The sequence below is a fragment of the Gossypium hirsutum genome, chromosome A10 (genome assembly GCF_007990345.1).
Source record: "Gossypium hirsutum isolate 1008001.06 chromosome A10, Gossypium_hirsutum_v2.1, whole genome shotgun sequence".
NCBI lineage: Eukaryota > Viridiplantae > Streptophyta > Magnoliopsida > Malvales > Malvaceae > Gossypium > Gossypium hirsutum.
Genome location: NC_053433.1, coordinates 109,864,343 through 109,881,049, shown reverse-complemented (window position 1 = coordinate 109,881,049; position 16,707 = coordinate 109,864,343). Strand labels below are relative to the sequence as shown.

General features: G+C 31.1%; 1 protein-coding gene and 1 long non-coding RNA gene across 3 annotated transcripts; one reads left to right on the top strand and one right to left on the bottom strand.

The window, feature by feature from the left end:
• Positions 1-374: 374 nt before the first annotated feature.
• On the bottom strand, positions 375-9,120 carry LOC107915779 (cingulin). Of its 2 annotated transcripts, none has more exons than XM_016844950.2 (9): positions 8,846-9,120; positions 7,359-7,556; positions 7,136-7,258; positions 6,545-6,582; positions 6,293-6,461; positions 2,020-5,598; positions 1,774-1,869; positions 1,527-1,663; positions 375-906 (listed from the first exon to the last, which is right to left on the bottom strand). In XM_016844950.2, the coding sequence occupies exons 1-9, from the start codon at positions 8,924-8,926 to the stop codon at positions 690-692; spliced, it is 4,638 nt and encodes a 1,545-aa protein (XP_016700439.2). In that variant the 5' UTR covers positions 8,927-9,120; the 3' UTR covers positions 375-689. The 2 variants fall into 2 exon arrangements, with proteins under 2 accessions (XP_016700439.2, XP_016700441.2); XM_016844952.2 differs by having other exon boundaries at positions 1,774-1,866.
• LOC121207691 (uncharacterized) lies at positions 4,808-5,832 on the top strand. Its single transcript, XR_005902817.1, has 2 exons — positions 4,808-4,943; positions 5,049-5,832. It is a non-coding gene; the product is annotated as an uncharacterized lncRNA (long non-coding RNA).
• Positions 9,121-16,707: the final 7,587 nt, after the last annotated feature.

Sequence of the window (16,707 nt, the reverse complement as noted above, 5' to 3'; positions counted from 1 at the left end):
AATTTCAAAATATTAAAAAAAAAAAATGGGTTTCCCAATTTCATTATGTTTTAGTTGTCATTTTAAAAGAAAAACAAAAACAAAAAGTAAGAGAAATAGATATTGCTACGTTGTCGTCACAATATACCATAACAAATACAGTGCTTTGCTTTAAATGGGTATAAAGTTACTTTGATTGAACTAATTGAACTATCAATTTTCTCTTCATAATTTAAATTAAAAATTTATTTTAAAATTAGTTAAATGTAATGGATCAAACAGTCAAGTCTTCAATAAGGTTAGCGCCACTTTATCTTTTCAATTAGTGATTATTTCAGGAGAGATAACATACCTATCTTAAAAAAAAATGATTGTAATAATATAAACAAGTTGAGTAGATGAAATCAAGGCTTATAATAGCCTTATACTTTTGTTTTCATTGCTCAGCATACCTACAAGAAATAAAAATACTATTAGTATACAACTTTGTTATATGTTGTTTTTTGTATTACAATTAGCCTTTAAATAAACCTATCTCAGCCCCAGGCTGGCTCCTGATGTAGGAGCCATAAATTTGTTTCCCTATTTTGCTTCGTAAAGAATCTTCACAAACACCATAGGAAAAAAAATTAGATGGTGAAAGAAGAGAAGTTCAGTGTGGATGCCGGAGCTGGAGAAACAATACGACCGGATTTATACTATTAGAATCATTAAAACCAGCGCCTTCGACCACTGGCAGCTCTAAGCTGCATCATGAGTTGCTCTCGCTGATCTTCTACTTCAGCATATTTGAGGCTCATGTGGGAGTATCGTTCCCGTAGCTCTTTCAGCTCTTTCTCGAGTGCTGATGTCTGGCAATCACATCCGTCTTTTCTTGCATCCCCTTCTGGACCAGGCGAATGGAAACTTACTTCTTTCGTTAACAAACTGCACGCAAACAAAATATGTAAAGACTGTTAGCCTTTGTATGTCTGCAGTAGAATCTGATGTCTTCTTGATTCTAAAATATTCTGATAAGGTGGTTCACTTTCTGTAAGAATGAGTGAAAGGTTGAAATCATGTATGCAAAACTATTTAGTGAGAATAAGCAATCCTGCTAGTCCGATACCCCACTTTCTCATAATGGTTATGATGATTATTTCCCCCGCCTCCGTTTTCTTGCCAAAGCAACTAAGGAGCATACAAACAGTTTGACGTGTACTTCCCGAGATAATAGGGGTAACCTAATATTCCACTGTCCAAGAAGAAAGAAAAGCGAGAGCTTCGTTTCTAGGGTTTGACCTAATAACTCATCCTTTCATCATGATACAAATTCATAGACCTCTGAACAATGACTTAATTGAAAAAGTACATGGCTGCAAGACAATGGTAATAGCACGGCATGAAACAGAAAATGTAATGTAAGGAATGGAACATGAAGAATATGTAATTGGAATTCCTTGTTTACTAAAATGGAAACAAGTGTATCATATTTCAGATGCTATATTTAAGAACGAAAAAAAAAATCGACATTATGGGGTTAGAAAATCTACCACTTTTGGACCTACCTCTTAAGCTGTGCTTTATACATGTCATTTGCCTCTAAAGCTTCTGCAAGTTCATTTTCAAGATTCTGAATTTTTGACAAAAGTTCTGCTCCTGAAACTTGAGAAGTCTCATTATTGCAGTTTTGATTGTTATCAACCTGAAAGGAAAAAACAAGAGACAGAAACATAAGATCAGACCACCTTTGTAAACAATTGATTGCCCGATCTAAGAGATTATGATTAACATGAATTTAAAATAAAAAACAACCTGTGTGTGATTTTCATCTATATGTTGCTGTACTTGGTCCGTTTCACTGAACAGCTTCTCACTTGATGATGGGTTATCCTTCTCTTCTATGTTCTGCTATTTTAGAAGCAAAGAGAACGTTATAAACCTATTTTGAGCTTATTTTTTAATGAATTCAAGTACATATGAGAGAGAAAATCCCAAACAACAACTGTCTATAGATGATAAACCTACGAGGGTCAGGGTTATGCTAAAGAAGAGACTCACAGTCTTGGGGCTGTTTTGATCCTGTTTTATCTGCTTTAGTTCCTCTTCAAGGCCTTGGGCTTTCTTCAGGCAGTCATCTTTCTCCTCCTCAAGCTTCTTTATCTTCCTCTGGAGTTGGCTATTTTCTCTTCTAATTTGGGCCAGCTCATTTTTCAGTGCAGCTTCCTGAGTTCCCAAGGCTTCTCTTGCAGTTAAATCACCCTGCAGCCGGAGGACCTTTTCTTCGAGGGCCACTTTCCTACGTCTGCAAGCATCTAGCTCGGAAACAGCTTGCTGACTGTTAGAGACTTTCTCGGCTAAAAGGGTTCTTTCAACTTTGAGTTCTTCATAGTCTCTGGATAACATTTGGAAAGAAGCTTCCAGCCTTTCATTTTCAAACTTGGATTCACTGATTGTTTTTTTAAGATCTAAAATTTCATCCTGAAGGACCATTGTTTTCTGCAATTGGACCTTAAGGCTGGAAATTTCTTCTGCCAACTGCTGATTCTCATACTCAGAAGCTTTGAGTTTCAGTTCGAGCCCTCTAACAGTGCCTTTTAGTTTGTCTTCATTGGATTTGACATCTTCCAATAAATCTAATAGTTTTTCATGGTCAGCCATCAATATTTCCTGTTTTTGCTTTGCAGAAGCTAGCTCTTCCTTAAGTTCCTGTGTCTCAGTTTCAGACTCCACCTGAAATGTATTGAGTTTACCGTCAGATAATTTAAGCTTTCCTTGAAGATCTTGTAGAGCAGCTTCAAGCATGGCTTTATCTGCACGTAAATGAGAAACTTCAAGCACAGCTTCGTATGCTGTTTTCTCCTTTTCATCCTGGGTAGCAGAAATTTGTTCAGTGAGGTGAGCAACCTCTCTTTGGAGGTTTTCGACTTCAGCTGTCTTCTCCAAGTACTTTTGATTTAACAGGCTCTCTTCAAGAACAAGTTTTTCCTTCTGCTTCTTGTTCTCTTCAAGAAGTGCTTCTAGCTCCAAATTAAGGGCTCTCTCTTTTGAGGCTATTTCTTCAAGCATTGAGGAGTACTTTTCTTCCAAAGCTTCAACTTCGCTAGTCATATTAGAAAAAACTTTTTCAGATTCCTTCAGTTCTGCTTCCAAGACTGCACAATGCTCATTTAATTCCGCCTTTTGCTTCCGTAATTCTCTATTTGCTTTCTGAAGCACACTACATTCTTCAATAAGACTTTCAGTGGTAGCTTGCAGTTTGGGGTTCGCAACTTTGAGATACTCGCATTCTTCTTGAACTTCTAACCACCGCTTTTGCATCTCTTCCATCTTCTGTCTCATGTCAACCTTTTGTGCTTCTATTTCATTTTCCAATCTTGTTATCTCTCCCTTAAGTTCCATTGCTTGAGATTCTGAATTTTGTAGTTCCAGACGGTGAGATTCTCTCTCATCAGTCAAATACCTTAATTGTGCTTCCAAACCACTGATCCGTTCTGATAATTGTAGATTTTCTTCTTCTAGTTCAGATAGATGAACTTCCAATTCCTGCTTGCCACTTTCAAGCTCTTCAGATTTCTTTACAAGTATCTTGTTGGTTGAAATTTGGGAATCCATATTGCTATTAAGTACCATCATTTTGCTCCGCAAATCATCCAAGCATTTGGCAGTAACGGCACCTTCCCCAAGCATGATTTCTATGTTTTCCTCCAACTGGATTTTCTCCTTTTGAAGAGAAGAAACCTGAGCTTCTAACTCCTTTTGGTGATGTCTTAAAGCCACAAGCTCATCTTCCTTTAGCAAATTGTCGGATTTAAGCTTCCCTATCTCAGATATCTTGTCTGACAATTGCTTTCCTAGATCACTTGCCTCTTTACTATATCCACCAATACCAACAGTACCTTCTCTGAAGAATTGTTTTAGCTGGACAAAATTCTTCAAGATAATCTCAACTTGCTGCTTTTGACTTGTCGAATTTTTACTTTTCAAAATCTCTGAGTCATCAAAATCAGTTCCCTCAGGACGCTTTAAGTCAGCTAAAGAAAGTTGAATCTGTTCATCTAACTCAGCAAGCAATGTAGAGATTTCAATGGCATCAGGTGATTCAGAAATACTGGATTCTTTACTCTGAATTTCTGTCTGCTGGTAATGCTGTAATTGTTGTTGCAGTGTGACAATTTCAGTCTCCTGTTCGTCTGCTCTGGCACAATACTTGGAGAGTTCATCATCAAGATAAGAAGTTTTCTCCTTGAAAGCTTCCAGCTGGAGCTCTAGGTCAGCACATCGATTTCCAAGAACTACAGATTGACTCTGTAAATGATCAGCAGAAGGTACTTCTGGTTCATGCCTAGAAAAAGAGTTCTTTCCTGGATGATCAGGTAAAAGAGAATTAGTGGTGGTGCTATGATCTCTGCTTGATTCTTTGAGCTTAAAATGAAGTTCCAGATTTTCATCAGTAAGCTCGTTGCAATCTCTCTCAAGTTCCTGCACCTTCAGTTTTAGATCTTCAATTTCTTTGATTAGATTAGAATTACCTTCTTTTTCAGAATTCATTTCCTTTAAACCTTGAACATCAGGAGCTTCGGACAATTTCATTTCCAAATTAATGATTGTTTCCTCTTTTTCAGCTAATTTGCGGTTCCATTCAGCTTCACAATCCATCAGAGATTGTCTCCTCAGAGCTTGTTCGGTCTCCGTTTCATGGTTCTTTTCTTCCAGAGTTTTCTCCAGAGCCTGAATAGTGCTTTCCAATTTCCCATGTGATTCCTGCAGCAGCTGAAATTGGATCTCTAGATTCCTGTTCTCTGCAAGCAAATCTCGACTTCTTTGTTCAACAATATCACTTTCCCCATCAGAATCAGAAGACTTTCTGGTCTGTTTAGCAGCTGAAAGGTTATCAATTTCCACTTTCTGCTTTTCTATAGTTTCTTCCAGCTCTTGAAGAATGGAAACAAGCTCAATATTTGATTCTTGGGTTTTCTTCAACTGTAAGGCCAAATTAGCATTTTCCTCTCTCTGAAACCTTATCTCCTCTTCCAGCTCCTTTTGAACATTGCCATTATTTTTAGTCTGAAACTTCAAATTGTTTGCAGCAGCCTGTTTCATCTGTGACTCCTCCAACAAGATCTTTACTTCTTTGATCTCCTGCTTCAAGCAATCACATTCTGCCTGTGATGCTGAAAGTGCTGCCTCAAGACTTTTTTGATGTTTGGAAAGGTCAAGAAATTCCTTCTGAGAATTTTCCAAATCAATCATCAACTTTCGAGCGTTTTGCTCCCACATCCTAGCTTCTGCTCGAAGCTCCCCAATTGTAATTTCTGCAGCTTCCATGAGATCTTTAGATGAACCAGTATTGCGTAGTGGAGAAGAGGGAACAAGACGTGAAGCCCGATTCAAGTCCTCCCTGTGGTTATGAGGATGGCCTCCGGAGCTGGAGACCTTTGGAGCGACAGAGGAGTGGTTTGACCTGGAAGAGTCATTAAAAGAATAGGATCCACTTGGAGTACTAGTTTGAGAACCAGTTGAATCTTGTCTTCCGATTAGATTGCTCATAACCCCATTATGAGGGGAGAAATTTTCTCTGTAGGAACCATCCAGGGAGTCAAAGCTATTCCGTGAATCTGATGCTGACAAACTTGGCTCCTGAACAGAAATGAGAAGGTTTCATCAGCCTCAAAAAAGATGGTTCAGAGGAAATTAATGAAAATGCTTGTCACACAGTTTAAGTTTTAGGTTCTAGATTGCTTGTCAGTCTTTGCACACTACAGGCTACTACAAGTGTTTCTCTAATTCGTGTACTTTCAGCTATATTGATTTCTTTTTCACAAGTTTGAGTTGACACCATAGAAGACTGGATATGTAGAATTTTTAGACTAACTTCAGCAGTAATATGCTTCATAGCATGTATCGCAGCAGCCTACATCTTAACAGGCTGGCATAATTTCATAGTTGCATGAAGCCCTGGGTATCAATGCAAGCAATCTAGAAAAATGCGTAGAAAGTAAAGTTCGTAAACAATGAACATACGACCATGCCAAAACATCAACAAGAAAAGAAGCCCGTCCTTTAGATGAACCAAGTGTTGTAGTATCTTATATTATCTATAAGTAATGAACTGATAATACAAGTTGATATACGTATGTACGCATATAATCACCTAAAATGGTATACATGCCTATATATATATATATCAATTATCAATACCTAAGCATTTTAATTATATTCACATAAAATTACAGAACTAGTTGAAAGAAACACAATTGCAGAAAGGGAAGTTGACCAAATAAAGTCTGAACATATCCTGAAAGGACCTAGGAATTATATCAAGGGACCATACCCTACTTGACAATTCTCCAGGATGAAGAGTACCCTCAAAATGATTACTAGAAGAAGATCCAACACTCCTGGCATATGTACCATCAGATGCATCGGATTTGTTTTCCAAGTCATCATTTTCCAGAGATGCATCCTCCAAATTCAAATCTGCATCTTTCCATTGCTCATCCCTTTAAAACATGCAGTAGCATTTTTCAGAATCATATATAAACCGAACGCCACAAAGTGTAAGGTTTCATGCAAAATGGCAAACCTGCGTTTTTCTTTTGGTGTCAAGCACTGAATTTTAACCTGCAGAGAATCATCAAATGTTAACAATAACATTAAAGAAAGGTGAATGATTGAGCTTCTCTTCCTAAATGAAAACATGTAACTGAGAGAGAAGATAAATACATAACTTTGACAAAGGCAAGTTCATTGACCAGAAACCATGGTTTGGATAATAAATTCCCAAAACCGGCAACAAAATTATCTGAATAAGCTTAAGTAATATTGAATCAATTTCAACATAATAATTCCTCCATCAAAATTAACTTTAAGCTATAACTAATTTTCTCTCCATGGATAAATTTCAGTGTAAGAGACACTGCAAATATGTATCATCCACTAGTGTTAATATGGAATGTAACGTGTCTAATCTTTAAGCAATAAAATTACAATTTGGCAACAAAAACAACATACAGTGGCAGCAAGCAGTTCAAATGCACAAGCTAGTTTATCTTGTTCCATCTATTGAAAAGAGAATTCTCCTTTCAAAATTGGGAAGAAAGTGTTTTTAACTTTTATGAAAAAGAAAAAAAAAAGACTGTTAGGCACTTAAACAAGAATAAACTTTGGATCTCACCTGTAATACTGTCCCATGGTTACATTTCTTTAATGGTAATGAAAGAGGAATTGAATTTTTTGAACTTATGTAGTTTGCCAGGTTAATTGTTGCCTCTCCAAGGAAGCCGGATCTAGATGATCCCTACAATAAAATCAGTTTAAATTGATTATTATCACACTAACATAAGTCAAATCCACAACAATAAATAAAACTTCACAAAAGATCAAGGCAAGCACCATACCATGGCAACAACAAGCTTAAATAAGCATTCATCAAGCACTTTTGATGTATCACCTCGAGCAATCCAAATAGACTCTGAAAAGCTCTCTGTCCATCGACAATTTCCATTCCGCACCAATGCTTTGTTTGACTTGTTCACAGTTTTGCCAGTATCGGCAGAAATAATTGACACAAAAAGCTTGTCCCATCCTTTTGGAACCTTCAAGAATTCAATAATCCAAAATTGTATCAAGAATCACCTCGGTACAACTAGCAACTTAACTAGACAACAACAAGCCCTTAGATAAGAAAAAAGTTAAAAAAAAAAAATTCATGCATCTAAAACTTTGGCCCGAAGAATAAATGAACATGTTAAGAAAGAAAACCTAAACCTCAAATGAAATGTTACTTTTGCTACTTGCTTTTATACTCTTTGCCTATAGGTTCCTTAAAATTTGTTAAGACATGAAAGGCAGAGTCAAAACATATATGCACTATGTTGCCTTAGGCATTGGTATAGATATATGACCTCCAAAGACCGGAAAACTTAAAAATTCTGAATATTATCTGACACTCACACCCGAGTCTAACTAATATATTATACATCTGTTTTTTTTTTTTTCAAAATAAGCAAGTGTGAAAGAAGTCAAGCCATTGGTGGGAATAGGCTCACTATGATATAAGAGGTTTTTAATTTTTATTTAAATTATTCTTATTTTCTTTCTTTTTTATACATTCTTATTATCTTTTTCCTTACAAAAGTAAATCACACTTAGCATAAATAATGCCCGAAAAGAAACTAGTATAATAAATCGAAAATTTGTCCTCACATTTAATCTTTTTTATTAGAAAACAAATAATCGTCATTAAATCAAGACTAATCTCAATAAAATTTTAAGAAAAAAAATTCTCAAATTATATCAAAATATTCCACAATTTCCGATTCACCATTAGTTAGTATTTTACCGGCTCAATTTCACAAGTGCAAACCGCAAATAGAAATGAAGTTAACGTATAAAATGAAAGACACTATGTAAGTCAAAACGGAAGCGTCCACAGATATTTTTTTTGTTCGAAGCGTCAACAGATCTGACTAAAAGAAAATCTAAACCAAAAATGTAGCCGTTCTTACTGCATATCATAGATCTTCATATACGGAAATTAGAATCTAATTACATAAAAGATCATCAATAAATCGAGAATTTCGAAAAAGAAAAAGGTCTATGATTAGTAACTTTCCACATACTCACTCAGAAATGAAATAATAGAAATGAAAAAGCATCACCAAACTCGCCATTCAGCCATGATAATAATTGAAAGAACACACTAAAATCTGCCGCGAGTCGACAGTGAAAATGTAAGTTTGAAAAAGGAAACTTAATGAGAAAAAACTACGAAAAAAATGAAAGAAGTAAAGTTTTTGCGATGAAACAGCGGATTCAATTTTAACATTACAATGAAGTAATAGTTCAAACACTGAATAATATGATTAGCTTGGAAGAGAGATACCTGATTAGCTTGGAAGCTGGAGAACTTGAAATCGAACCTCTCACCAGATTTATCAGACTTTTGCTTATGTAATCTGAACATATTTTCCTTCTTTGTTGCTCAAATTTTATTCTCTGTTTCAGGTTTTTTTTCTATATTTATGGAAAAAATTTCTTGGCGTTGAAGAAAATTTAGCCAAAAAAAAGGAGGAAGAAAAAAAAAAAAACAGCTTCAGTTTTTCACATGGCCTTTCTCAGAGGGGCCAAAAGCGTTAGCTGTGATTTTGTTTTGAAGCATGAAAGATGTTTCTTTTGAAAGCTTTATTTATTTACCTGCTCTTAAATTTGTCTGTGTTTTATTTACGAAATCATCCCTCCAACTTTTTAAATTTATTTTAATACCCTTCTTCTCTTACATTCCATTTGGCATTTTTAGTTTGTCCGGCTGCACACTTTTCATTTTTTTTTTGGATAATTAAACATTTATTCTTTTTTATGTCAAACTAAATAATGTTTTGAAATTATTGCATAATATTATAACAATAACTTAGCTAATTATTGGATTAGATTGGATCCAAATGTTAATTATTTCTTTTTTATAAAGAAAAAGTTAATTATTATTAGTAAAATTTGATTGATCTCCAAATGTCTAATTTGATTCTTGAAATTTGTCTTGAGACATTTTTAACTTAACTTTTGGTCAAATAATTGGGTATTTGTTGTACCATACCATTATCTAAGGCAAGTTATTAAAATTTAATCCTAATTTTGGATAAATAATTGTTGGGGATTGACCCGTATAAATAAATAAAAAGTAAAAGTGAAAGAAGAACGAATATAAATATTTTACGTGAAAAAACCTTAAAAAAGAAAAAATCATGGGTAAAAGAGTTTTTAGCTTTTCGCTTAAATGAATAAGTGAACGAGAGTACAATATGGAGAGAATAAACTTAAATGTACTAAACATACAAACTCAAACCCTAAAAATCCTAATTCAAGAACAAAAGTCTCATCATAGTTACTACAAAAACTCTTACAATAACTCATCTGCAACTATATCTTGTTACCCCTAAAAAAAAGCCCTTGTTGATTAACGTATCTAAATTAGGGTTACAAAAGGCCCTTTATATATGCTAAGATTAAAGGTCAATCATACTAAAATATCCCTGAAATAATCAGAGACTAACTGAGAGAAGAAATCCTGCTTGAAGTCTAAAACACGGTTGCTAAATAAGAGAACATGTCGTGACGTTGCAACGTCCCCATTCGCGTCCTCACAACGTCGGCAGTCTTTCTACTCTTCTTCTGTTACTCGTGGGTTCTTGTCTAGTGTACCTATAACGTGGCCGATAAATGCGAGGTACACACCACAATAATAGAAGAAAAGAAAGATGAGAAAAAAAAAAAGAAACATATTTATTTGAAGAATTAAAAATTAGTAAAAAAATAAAATAATATTAAATTTGATTGAAAAGGGTGAAAAGAAAAGAAAAAGATTGATTGTAATGAAATTTTCAATTATAACGTTTTCATAAATTAAAATCAAAATGTTGGTTAAAAGCTGGTAAGTTTTTTCAGATCAGCATTTAATTCACACATTAACAATTTTCAACCATTCACATTAACACTCTTAGTGATTTTACCTTTTTTAATTAAGTTTTAAATGTTTTAATTCGAATTTTATTTTTTAATTTAATGAAAACTTTAAAATTATTCCCTCTATTTAAATTTGTCAAAAATTAGTCATGGTGCTTTATAAAATTTAAGAAACCGATCTAGTTGTCGATAAACTTGTGAACTTGAACTATTGATTTTTGCTAATTTCTTGCATGTAATTTGTTAAATTGTTTATTCACAAGTCTGTGAATAACAAAAAGATTTAACAATGTTAAATTAACTGGACTAACTTCTTAATTTTCACAAGTTACAAGGATAAATTCTTAACAAATTAAAGGGACTACCTATGTTCATCAGATTCAAAGGAGTAGTTTTGATTGACATTTTGCATTTAATGTTTCATGAGATTACTAGTCAAATTAGGGCTTCCATTTTTTAATTAGTATCAAGGGTGAAGTTAAAATTTATAAAATTTTATTGGGTCGAATTTGTTCTCAAAAGGCTTAAATTAAATTATTAATTAATGGGAGGAACTAAAGATGTTATTTTCCCATTTAACTAAGTAGTGCCAAAGTACCTGTCCCTAGCTAATCCCTTGATATTTTATTTGTTTGGTCAATAAGCTAAGCCCTTGATTAGTGTACTAAAAGACAAAGTCTTATATTTATAATTTAATATTGCATTAAATTGAATACTTTAGTAAATTAAGTGGAGTTAGACTTAAATATCTAATAAATTCATCAATTTTAATAAAAATACCAAAATTTATTAACACATTTTTTGCTCTAATCTAAGTCATCAAAATCTAGAAACTTTATCACATCAAGAAGTATAAAAATAGCATTAAAAAGGCAATTTGAGGTGTAAGATTCGGACATATGTGTATTTAATTTTTATTTTTATTTGAAATATTATCATTTATATAATTTATTTTTTAATATCTATTAAACATAATTTTTTAATATGAATACTTTGATTTTCTATGTGTGAATTTTGATTTCGCATAATTTTCATAAAGGTTTAAATTTTGTTATTAATCCTTATACTTTATAAAAATTATTGATTTAGTCATTGTACTTTTCAAATTTTAAATTTTCAGTCATAGTCAAAGGATAATTATTAAATTCATTAAGTTAAGTTCTGCTATTTTCAAAATCTGATACGGAAAACATGTTATCATATGTGTAATGTTATGTTAACTTATTATTTTCACATATTAGTCATTAAAAATTTCAGTTAATAGATTAACGATTGTCATTTGTATCAAGATTGAAATTTCAAAATTCAAAAACCATAGGGGCTTATAATGATCGAGTTGGAGAACATGAACTAAATATACAATTGTATGTACAATATAAGATTATTAATTGAATTTAGTCAAAAGGATTTAATTGCTACTATTTGGGTCAAGATTAAATTTTCAAAATTTGAAAAGTACAGGGACTAAAATCATAAAATACAATGACTAAATTTGACCAAATTAAAGTATAGAAACTAAATCCATAACTTTTGCATATAGGGACTACAAACATAATTTAACTTTTTATAAACTATTGACTAAACCTGTTCACAAGTTAAACTATTCGTCTAAACAAGAATATCCTCTTGAAATTTGAGAAGGTTTAGACAAAATATTAAACCTAAAAATGTGACAATTTAATTGCTATTGTTTTAAGTTTATTATATGTTATTTTTTATTTTATATATTATGTGATCTATATCTTATGAAAATTAAATATAAGGGTTAGTATTTGGTACACTGGTAGTGCTTTTTTTATTCCACAAGTAGTGTTAAAAAATTATCATGTGTCTTTTATTTTTTAAATGTTTATTTTTTTAATATTTTACTTTACCAATATTGAACACTTGTTAATCCCTTTGATCCTACTTATAAAAAATATTTTTCCTAAATATAATATGCTATAATATAACATTAAAAATATGTTAAATTCTTTCAAAAAAATTAATACAAAATAATGGTAGTAAAAGGTATGTATACTTATTTAAAAAAATGGCTCATCTAAACGAGTTTAAGTTAGCTATTAAAAAATATAAATAAATTTAGATAAAATTTAAGACTTATATTTTAAGTTGAGCTTAGACAATTATACATGTCATTAATACCGAGCATAAGAATGGCCCGAACCAATCTATAAACATCTCTATTATTAACACCATTATTGATGTGATAGAATTTTATGTTCAATTATTATAGACACAAACAATAGTTTTTTGTATTTCGAAATTTAATTTTTATTTATTTATCAAAATATGCTTAAGGAAAAGCTCTTTCTTAGAATGTTTTTTTTCAACGTTATTTTGATACTCATAAATATCAAGTTTAATATTGTTAATTGAGTTACCAAATTTTTCATGTCCCTTGAAATTAGGACAATTATTTTGAAATGGTTAAAGCATCTCAGAAACTCACGTGGAATATTAAAAATTTAAAATTTAATAATATAACTTAATTTTTTAACGGATGTAAATAATATTTCAACGAAAAGTGTCGAGTTTATTGCATAAATTTTTAAAAAATTGATCATAATATTTAACTGATTATTTGAAAGAGAAACAGGAATTTAAAGAAAATCCAAACATAACTCTAATTCTAAAACTTATAAATAGCGTATTGAATTTGGTAGTTTTTCATAGAAAACCTAAAACATTCATCCTCTACATTTTATACTGGTATATATTTAAGTTTTTTGAACTTCAAAATTCTAACCATACCGTAATGATTGCCTTTTTATTAAGATCAAAATGTAGCAATATTAGAGGTATTCTCCAATGGCTCGTTGTCACAGTAATATAAGAATAAATCTATCTAATGACTAAATCATTCCTTTGTTAAAAAAATTAGTTTAGAAAATTGTATTTTCAGATACAATGAAAGTTATTTTTTTTAAATCGAGCTGTTTAATATCTATAACAATAAACTTTTATCGAAATATACATGTATTTTATACGAAACGACTAAATCAATCATAACTTTCTATCGAACGACCTTTTCTACTATTTTCGAATTAGAAACTATTTTACATGTGAACCTATAAATATTTTCAATATATTTAAACATATTTAAAGATTCAAAGCTTTCCCAAAAGTAAATATTTATACTACTTTTATTTTGGCCATGCCTTAGGTTATTAGTGACTGTGACACTAGAAGGATATGGTGGACTTAATCTAATAAACCAATAACCCCACATGGGGATACTCACTTCATTATAAAGAACGAAGGAAGAAAAAACAAATACATGTTATTAAGAGAATGAGTTGATTAAATGAAACTTTATGAAAATTAAGTATTTTGGACAATGACTTGGGAAAAATATTATTTTGAGATTATAAAGGATATAATTAATTAGTGATAAAAATATAATTATTATTTTAAAAATTAAATTTATTACATGTTTCATTAGGTAAGTGAAAAGGGAAGACTCACCTTCCTATATATATATATTTTTAATAAGTAAATCTTTGTTTATCTAAATTCTAAAGGAAGTAAAATTTTGCTACAATGTATTGCAGCAGTGACAATGATTAAAACCCACCATCAATAAGTAGAAACAAAGCAAATAAAAACAACTTACTCATTTGTCTATTTTCCAATCAACCACCATCAAGTAGTTTAAGGAATCTCAAAATTTGTTCAAGGAAAATAATTTATGCCTTATATTAATTTTATTATAAGTTTTTATTGTATTTGTTATTTTTGATACAATATCTAAAACTATCCATAGTCCTTCCCCAACTTTTAAACAGGAGGATAATGAGCTTTAGCGCATTTGAACCTATGTCCTCTTACACTGGCAACAATTTCGATGCCATTCGAGTTAATACTCAATCAGCCTAATATTAAAGTTTTAACTAAACATTTCTTTATTGGAAGAATTCTCATTAATATGAAAATATTAATTGAGATGTTTAAACATACAAACAAAAATAATTGATTATAGGTCTTCACGGTGAAAGTTTGATATCTCATGTTCTAATTAGGTCTCATTCAATGTAAATGTGTGAGTTTTTTTTCAAATTTATTCTAGTTAGTTAGTTAGTTAGAGTTAATAGTTATTCAATTTAATGTTTACAATAATTTAGTTAGTTAGGCTTTGGTTATGAGAACTTTGAGATCTCATGTTCCAGTTTCATTATGTATAAATGTGTGAATTCTCTTCTAGAATCAAAATATATTTTTATCATTTATTAATTTATGGTTTCATCATTTTTAAAGAGATTAGACAAAAAAATTTCATTTTTAGAAGGAGCCAACGTGCAATTTAAAATTTCAATTATTTAAGAAAAACTAATTTGAATAGTTTTCTTCTTTTCAGATGCCAAGGCACATCTGAATTAGAGGTGATCATGGGTTGGGCTATTCGGCCCGGCCCGAAGGCTCGTTCGAAAAATAGGAGGGTTCAGGTAAAAATATAGGCCCGAAATAAAGGTTTAAGCAAAAAAAAAGGTCCGTTTAGAAAACGGGTCGGGCCTTAAGTAAAACGCTTTTGGGTCGGGCCCGAATTATATACTAAATATTTTTTTTATTTTAAATCATATTTACTTTTTTATTTTCAATTTTAATATAACCACTTTTTATTATATTTTCAATTTGTGTATTGTTTTAAGAATTATTTTAGACTCATTTTTTATTTGTTTCTTATTTTAATATTTGTTTTTATGTTTTTAAATGTACTTGACTTATTATATTTTTATTTTTTTATTTAATGAAATAAGCTAAAAAAATTTTAATATGAGCCAGGCTGGGCTCAGACTTTTCAATTTTACTTTGGGCCGGGTTTGGACAAATTTTTTGACCCATATTTCGTGCCAAGTCAGGCTCGAGCCTAGAAACGGGCCTAAAATTTTATCTAGCCCAGCCAATGATCACCTCTAACTCTGAATTATATGTATAATAATAATTGATTCCATGGTGAATAAGTCAGCAAGCCAGAATTAGAAAAAAATTAAATTGGTCTCTTTCCATAAAAATTATAAAATAATTTTCAAAAATTCAAAATAATTTGTAAATTTAAAAATATTTATAAAAATTCTAAAATTTATATTTTTTAAAAATTATAATAATTTTTTAAAAAATTTTAAAGAATATATAAAGAAAGTTAAAATTTTAAAAATTTTCTAAAATAATAATTTTGGGACATAAAGTATCTAATTTTTTTTGTTTTGAAAAAGATTTCAAATATATATAGTTTCAAATTTATGTGCTCCAACATGAAATGACTTATAGTGTAACAAGATTTGAATTTGAAATGTTTAATTTTTTAATTTAACTCGGACAATTTCACTAGATTTGATTTGATTCGACTCGAATTTTATTTTCTTGACTCAATTCGAAAAAAATTTCAAATCGAGTTAGGATGATAAAATAAATCTCATAAGCTCAATATTTGTTTACTAGATTCGGTCGAACTCTCACCCTTAAATTTGGTCATTGGTATGATATGGCATTATGAGATTGTGTCGTGTCATCACCTAAAATTTTTAATAAAAATTTATAATATTTTAGGTGATAATGTGGTACAACATGAACTAAAATTGAAAAATGTTGTCAAATTTTAAGATTATCACAAATAAAAATATTTAGAGACTAAGAAAAAGTTACAAAGTTAAAAGGAGTAAATATTGTTTTATCCTAAAATAATTTATAAAAGATGATAACCCAATTGGTATTTTACTTAAAAAAAATATTTAAATGAGATTTTTTAAGGGAAAGCTAGTCTTATTGTTCTCTAGGTTAAATAAAATGTTTTTTCTGCCGGTTGTGTTTTAGTTTAATTGACATAGATAATGTTGTCAATGTAAGAGGATGTAGGTTTGAATATGTCTTTCTATTTATGAGTTAGGGAGGGATTATAAGTAGTTCTAAGCATTGTGTCAAAAATAACATATATGATTCAAACTTATAATGAGATTATTAAAAAAAAAATTAATCCATCAAAGGAAAGATGGTTTCAAAGGACAATATGCTTTAAATTGAAGTGTTTGTGGGAATGCAATACATTTGCAAGCAAATTGAGATCCATGCAAGCAATCAGTATATTGTCGACAAACAAGAGTAGTGCCACAAAGTCATGACCAGTGTCATATGTAAACAAAGTAGGTTCAAAGATAGATTGTTGAAAACCGTATATAACAACTTTATGAAAGGTATTGAACCACTATGGTAATGACAAGCCATTCTTTGTTGCCTTGAGGTAAATCCATATAGACTTCTTCATCCAGTGATCCTTTAAGGAATGCATTTTAA

Bases quoted from the DNA above. Each gene is read 5' to 3' on its own strand.
- LOC107915779 (XM_016844950.2), bottom strand. From the start codon at position 8,926: ATGTTCAGATTACATAAGCAAAAGTCTGATAAATCTGGTGAGAGGTTC. The intron at 1,870-2,019 runs GTGAGTCTCTTC...CTTCTAAAATAG, and splicing joins ATCAAAACAGCCCCAAGACT to CAGAACATAGAAGAGAAGGA. The intron at 1,664-1,773 runs GTTGTTTTTTAT...TTTTCCTTTCAG, and splicing joins TAGATGAAAATCACACACAG to GTTGATAACAATCAAAACTG.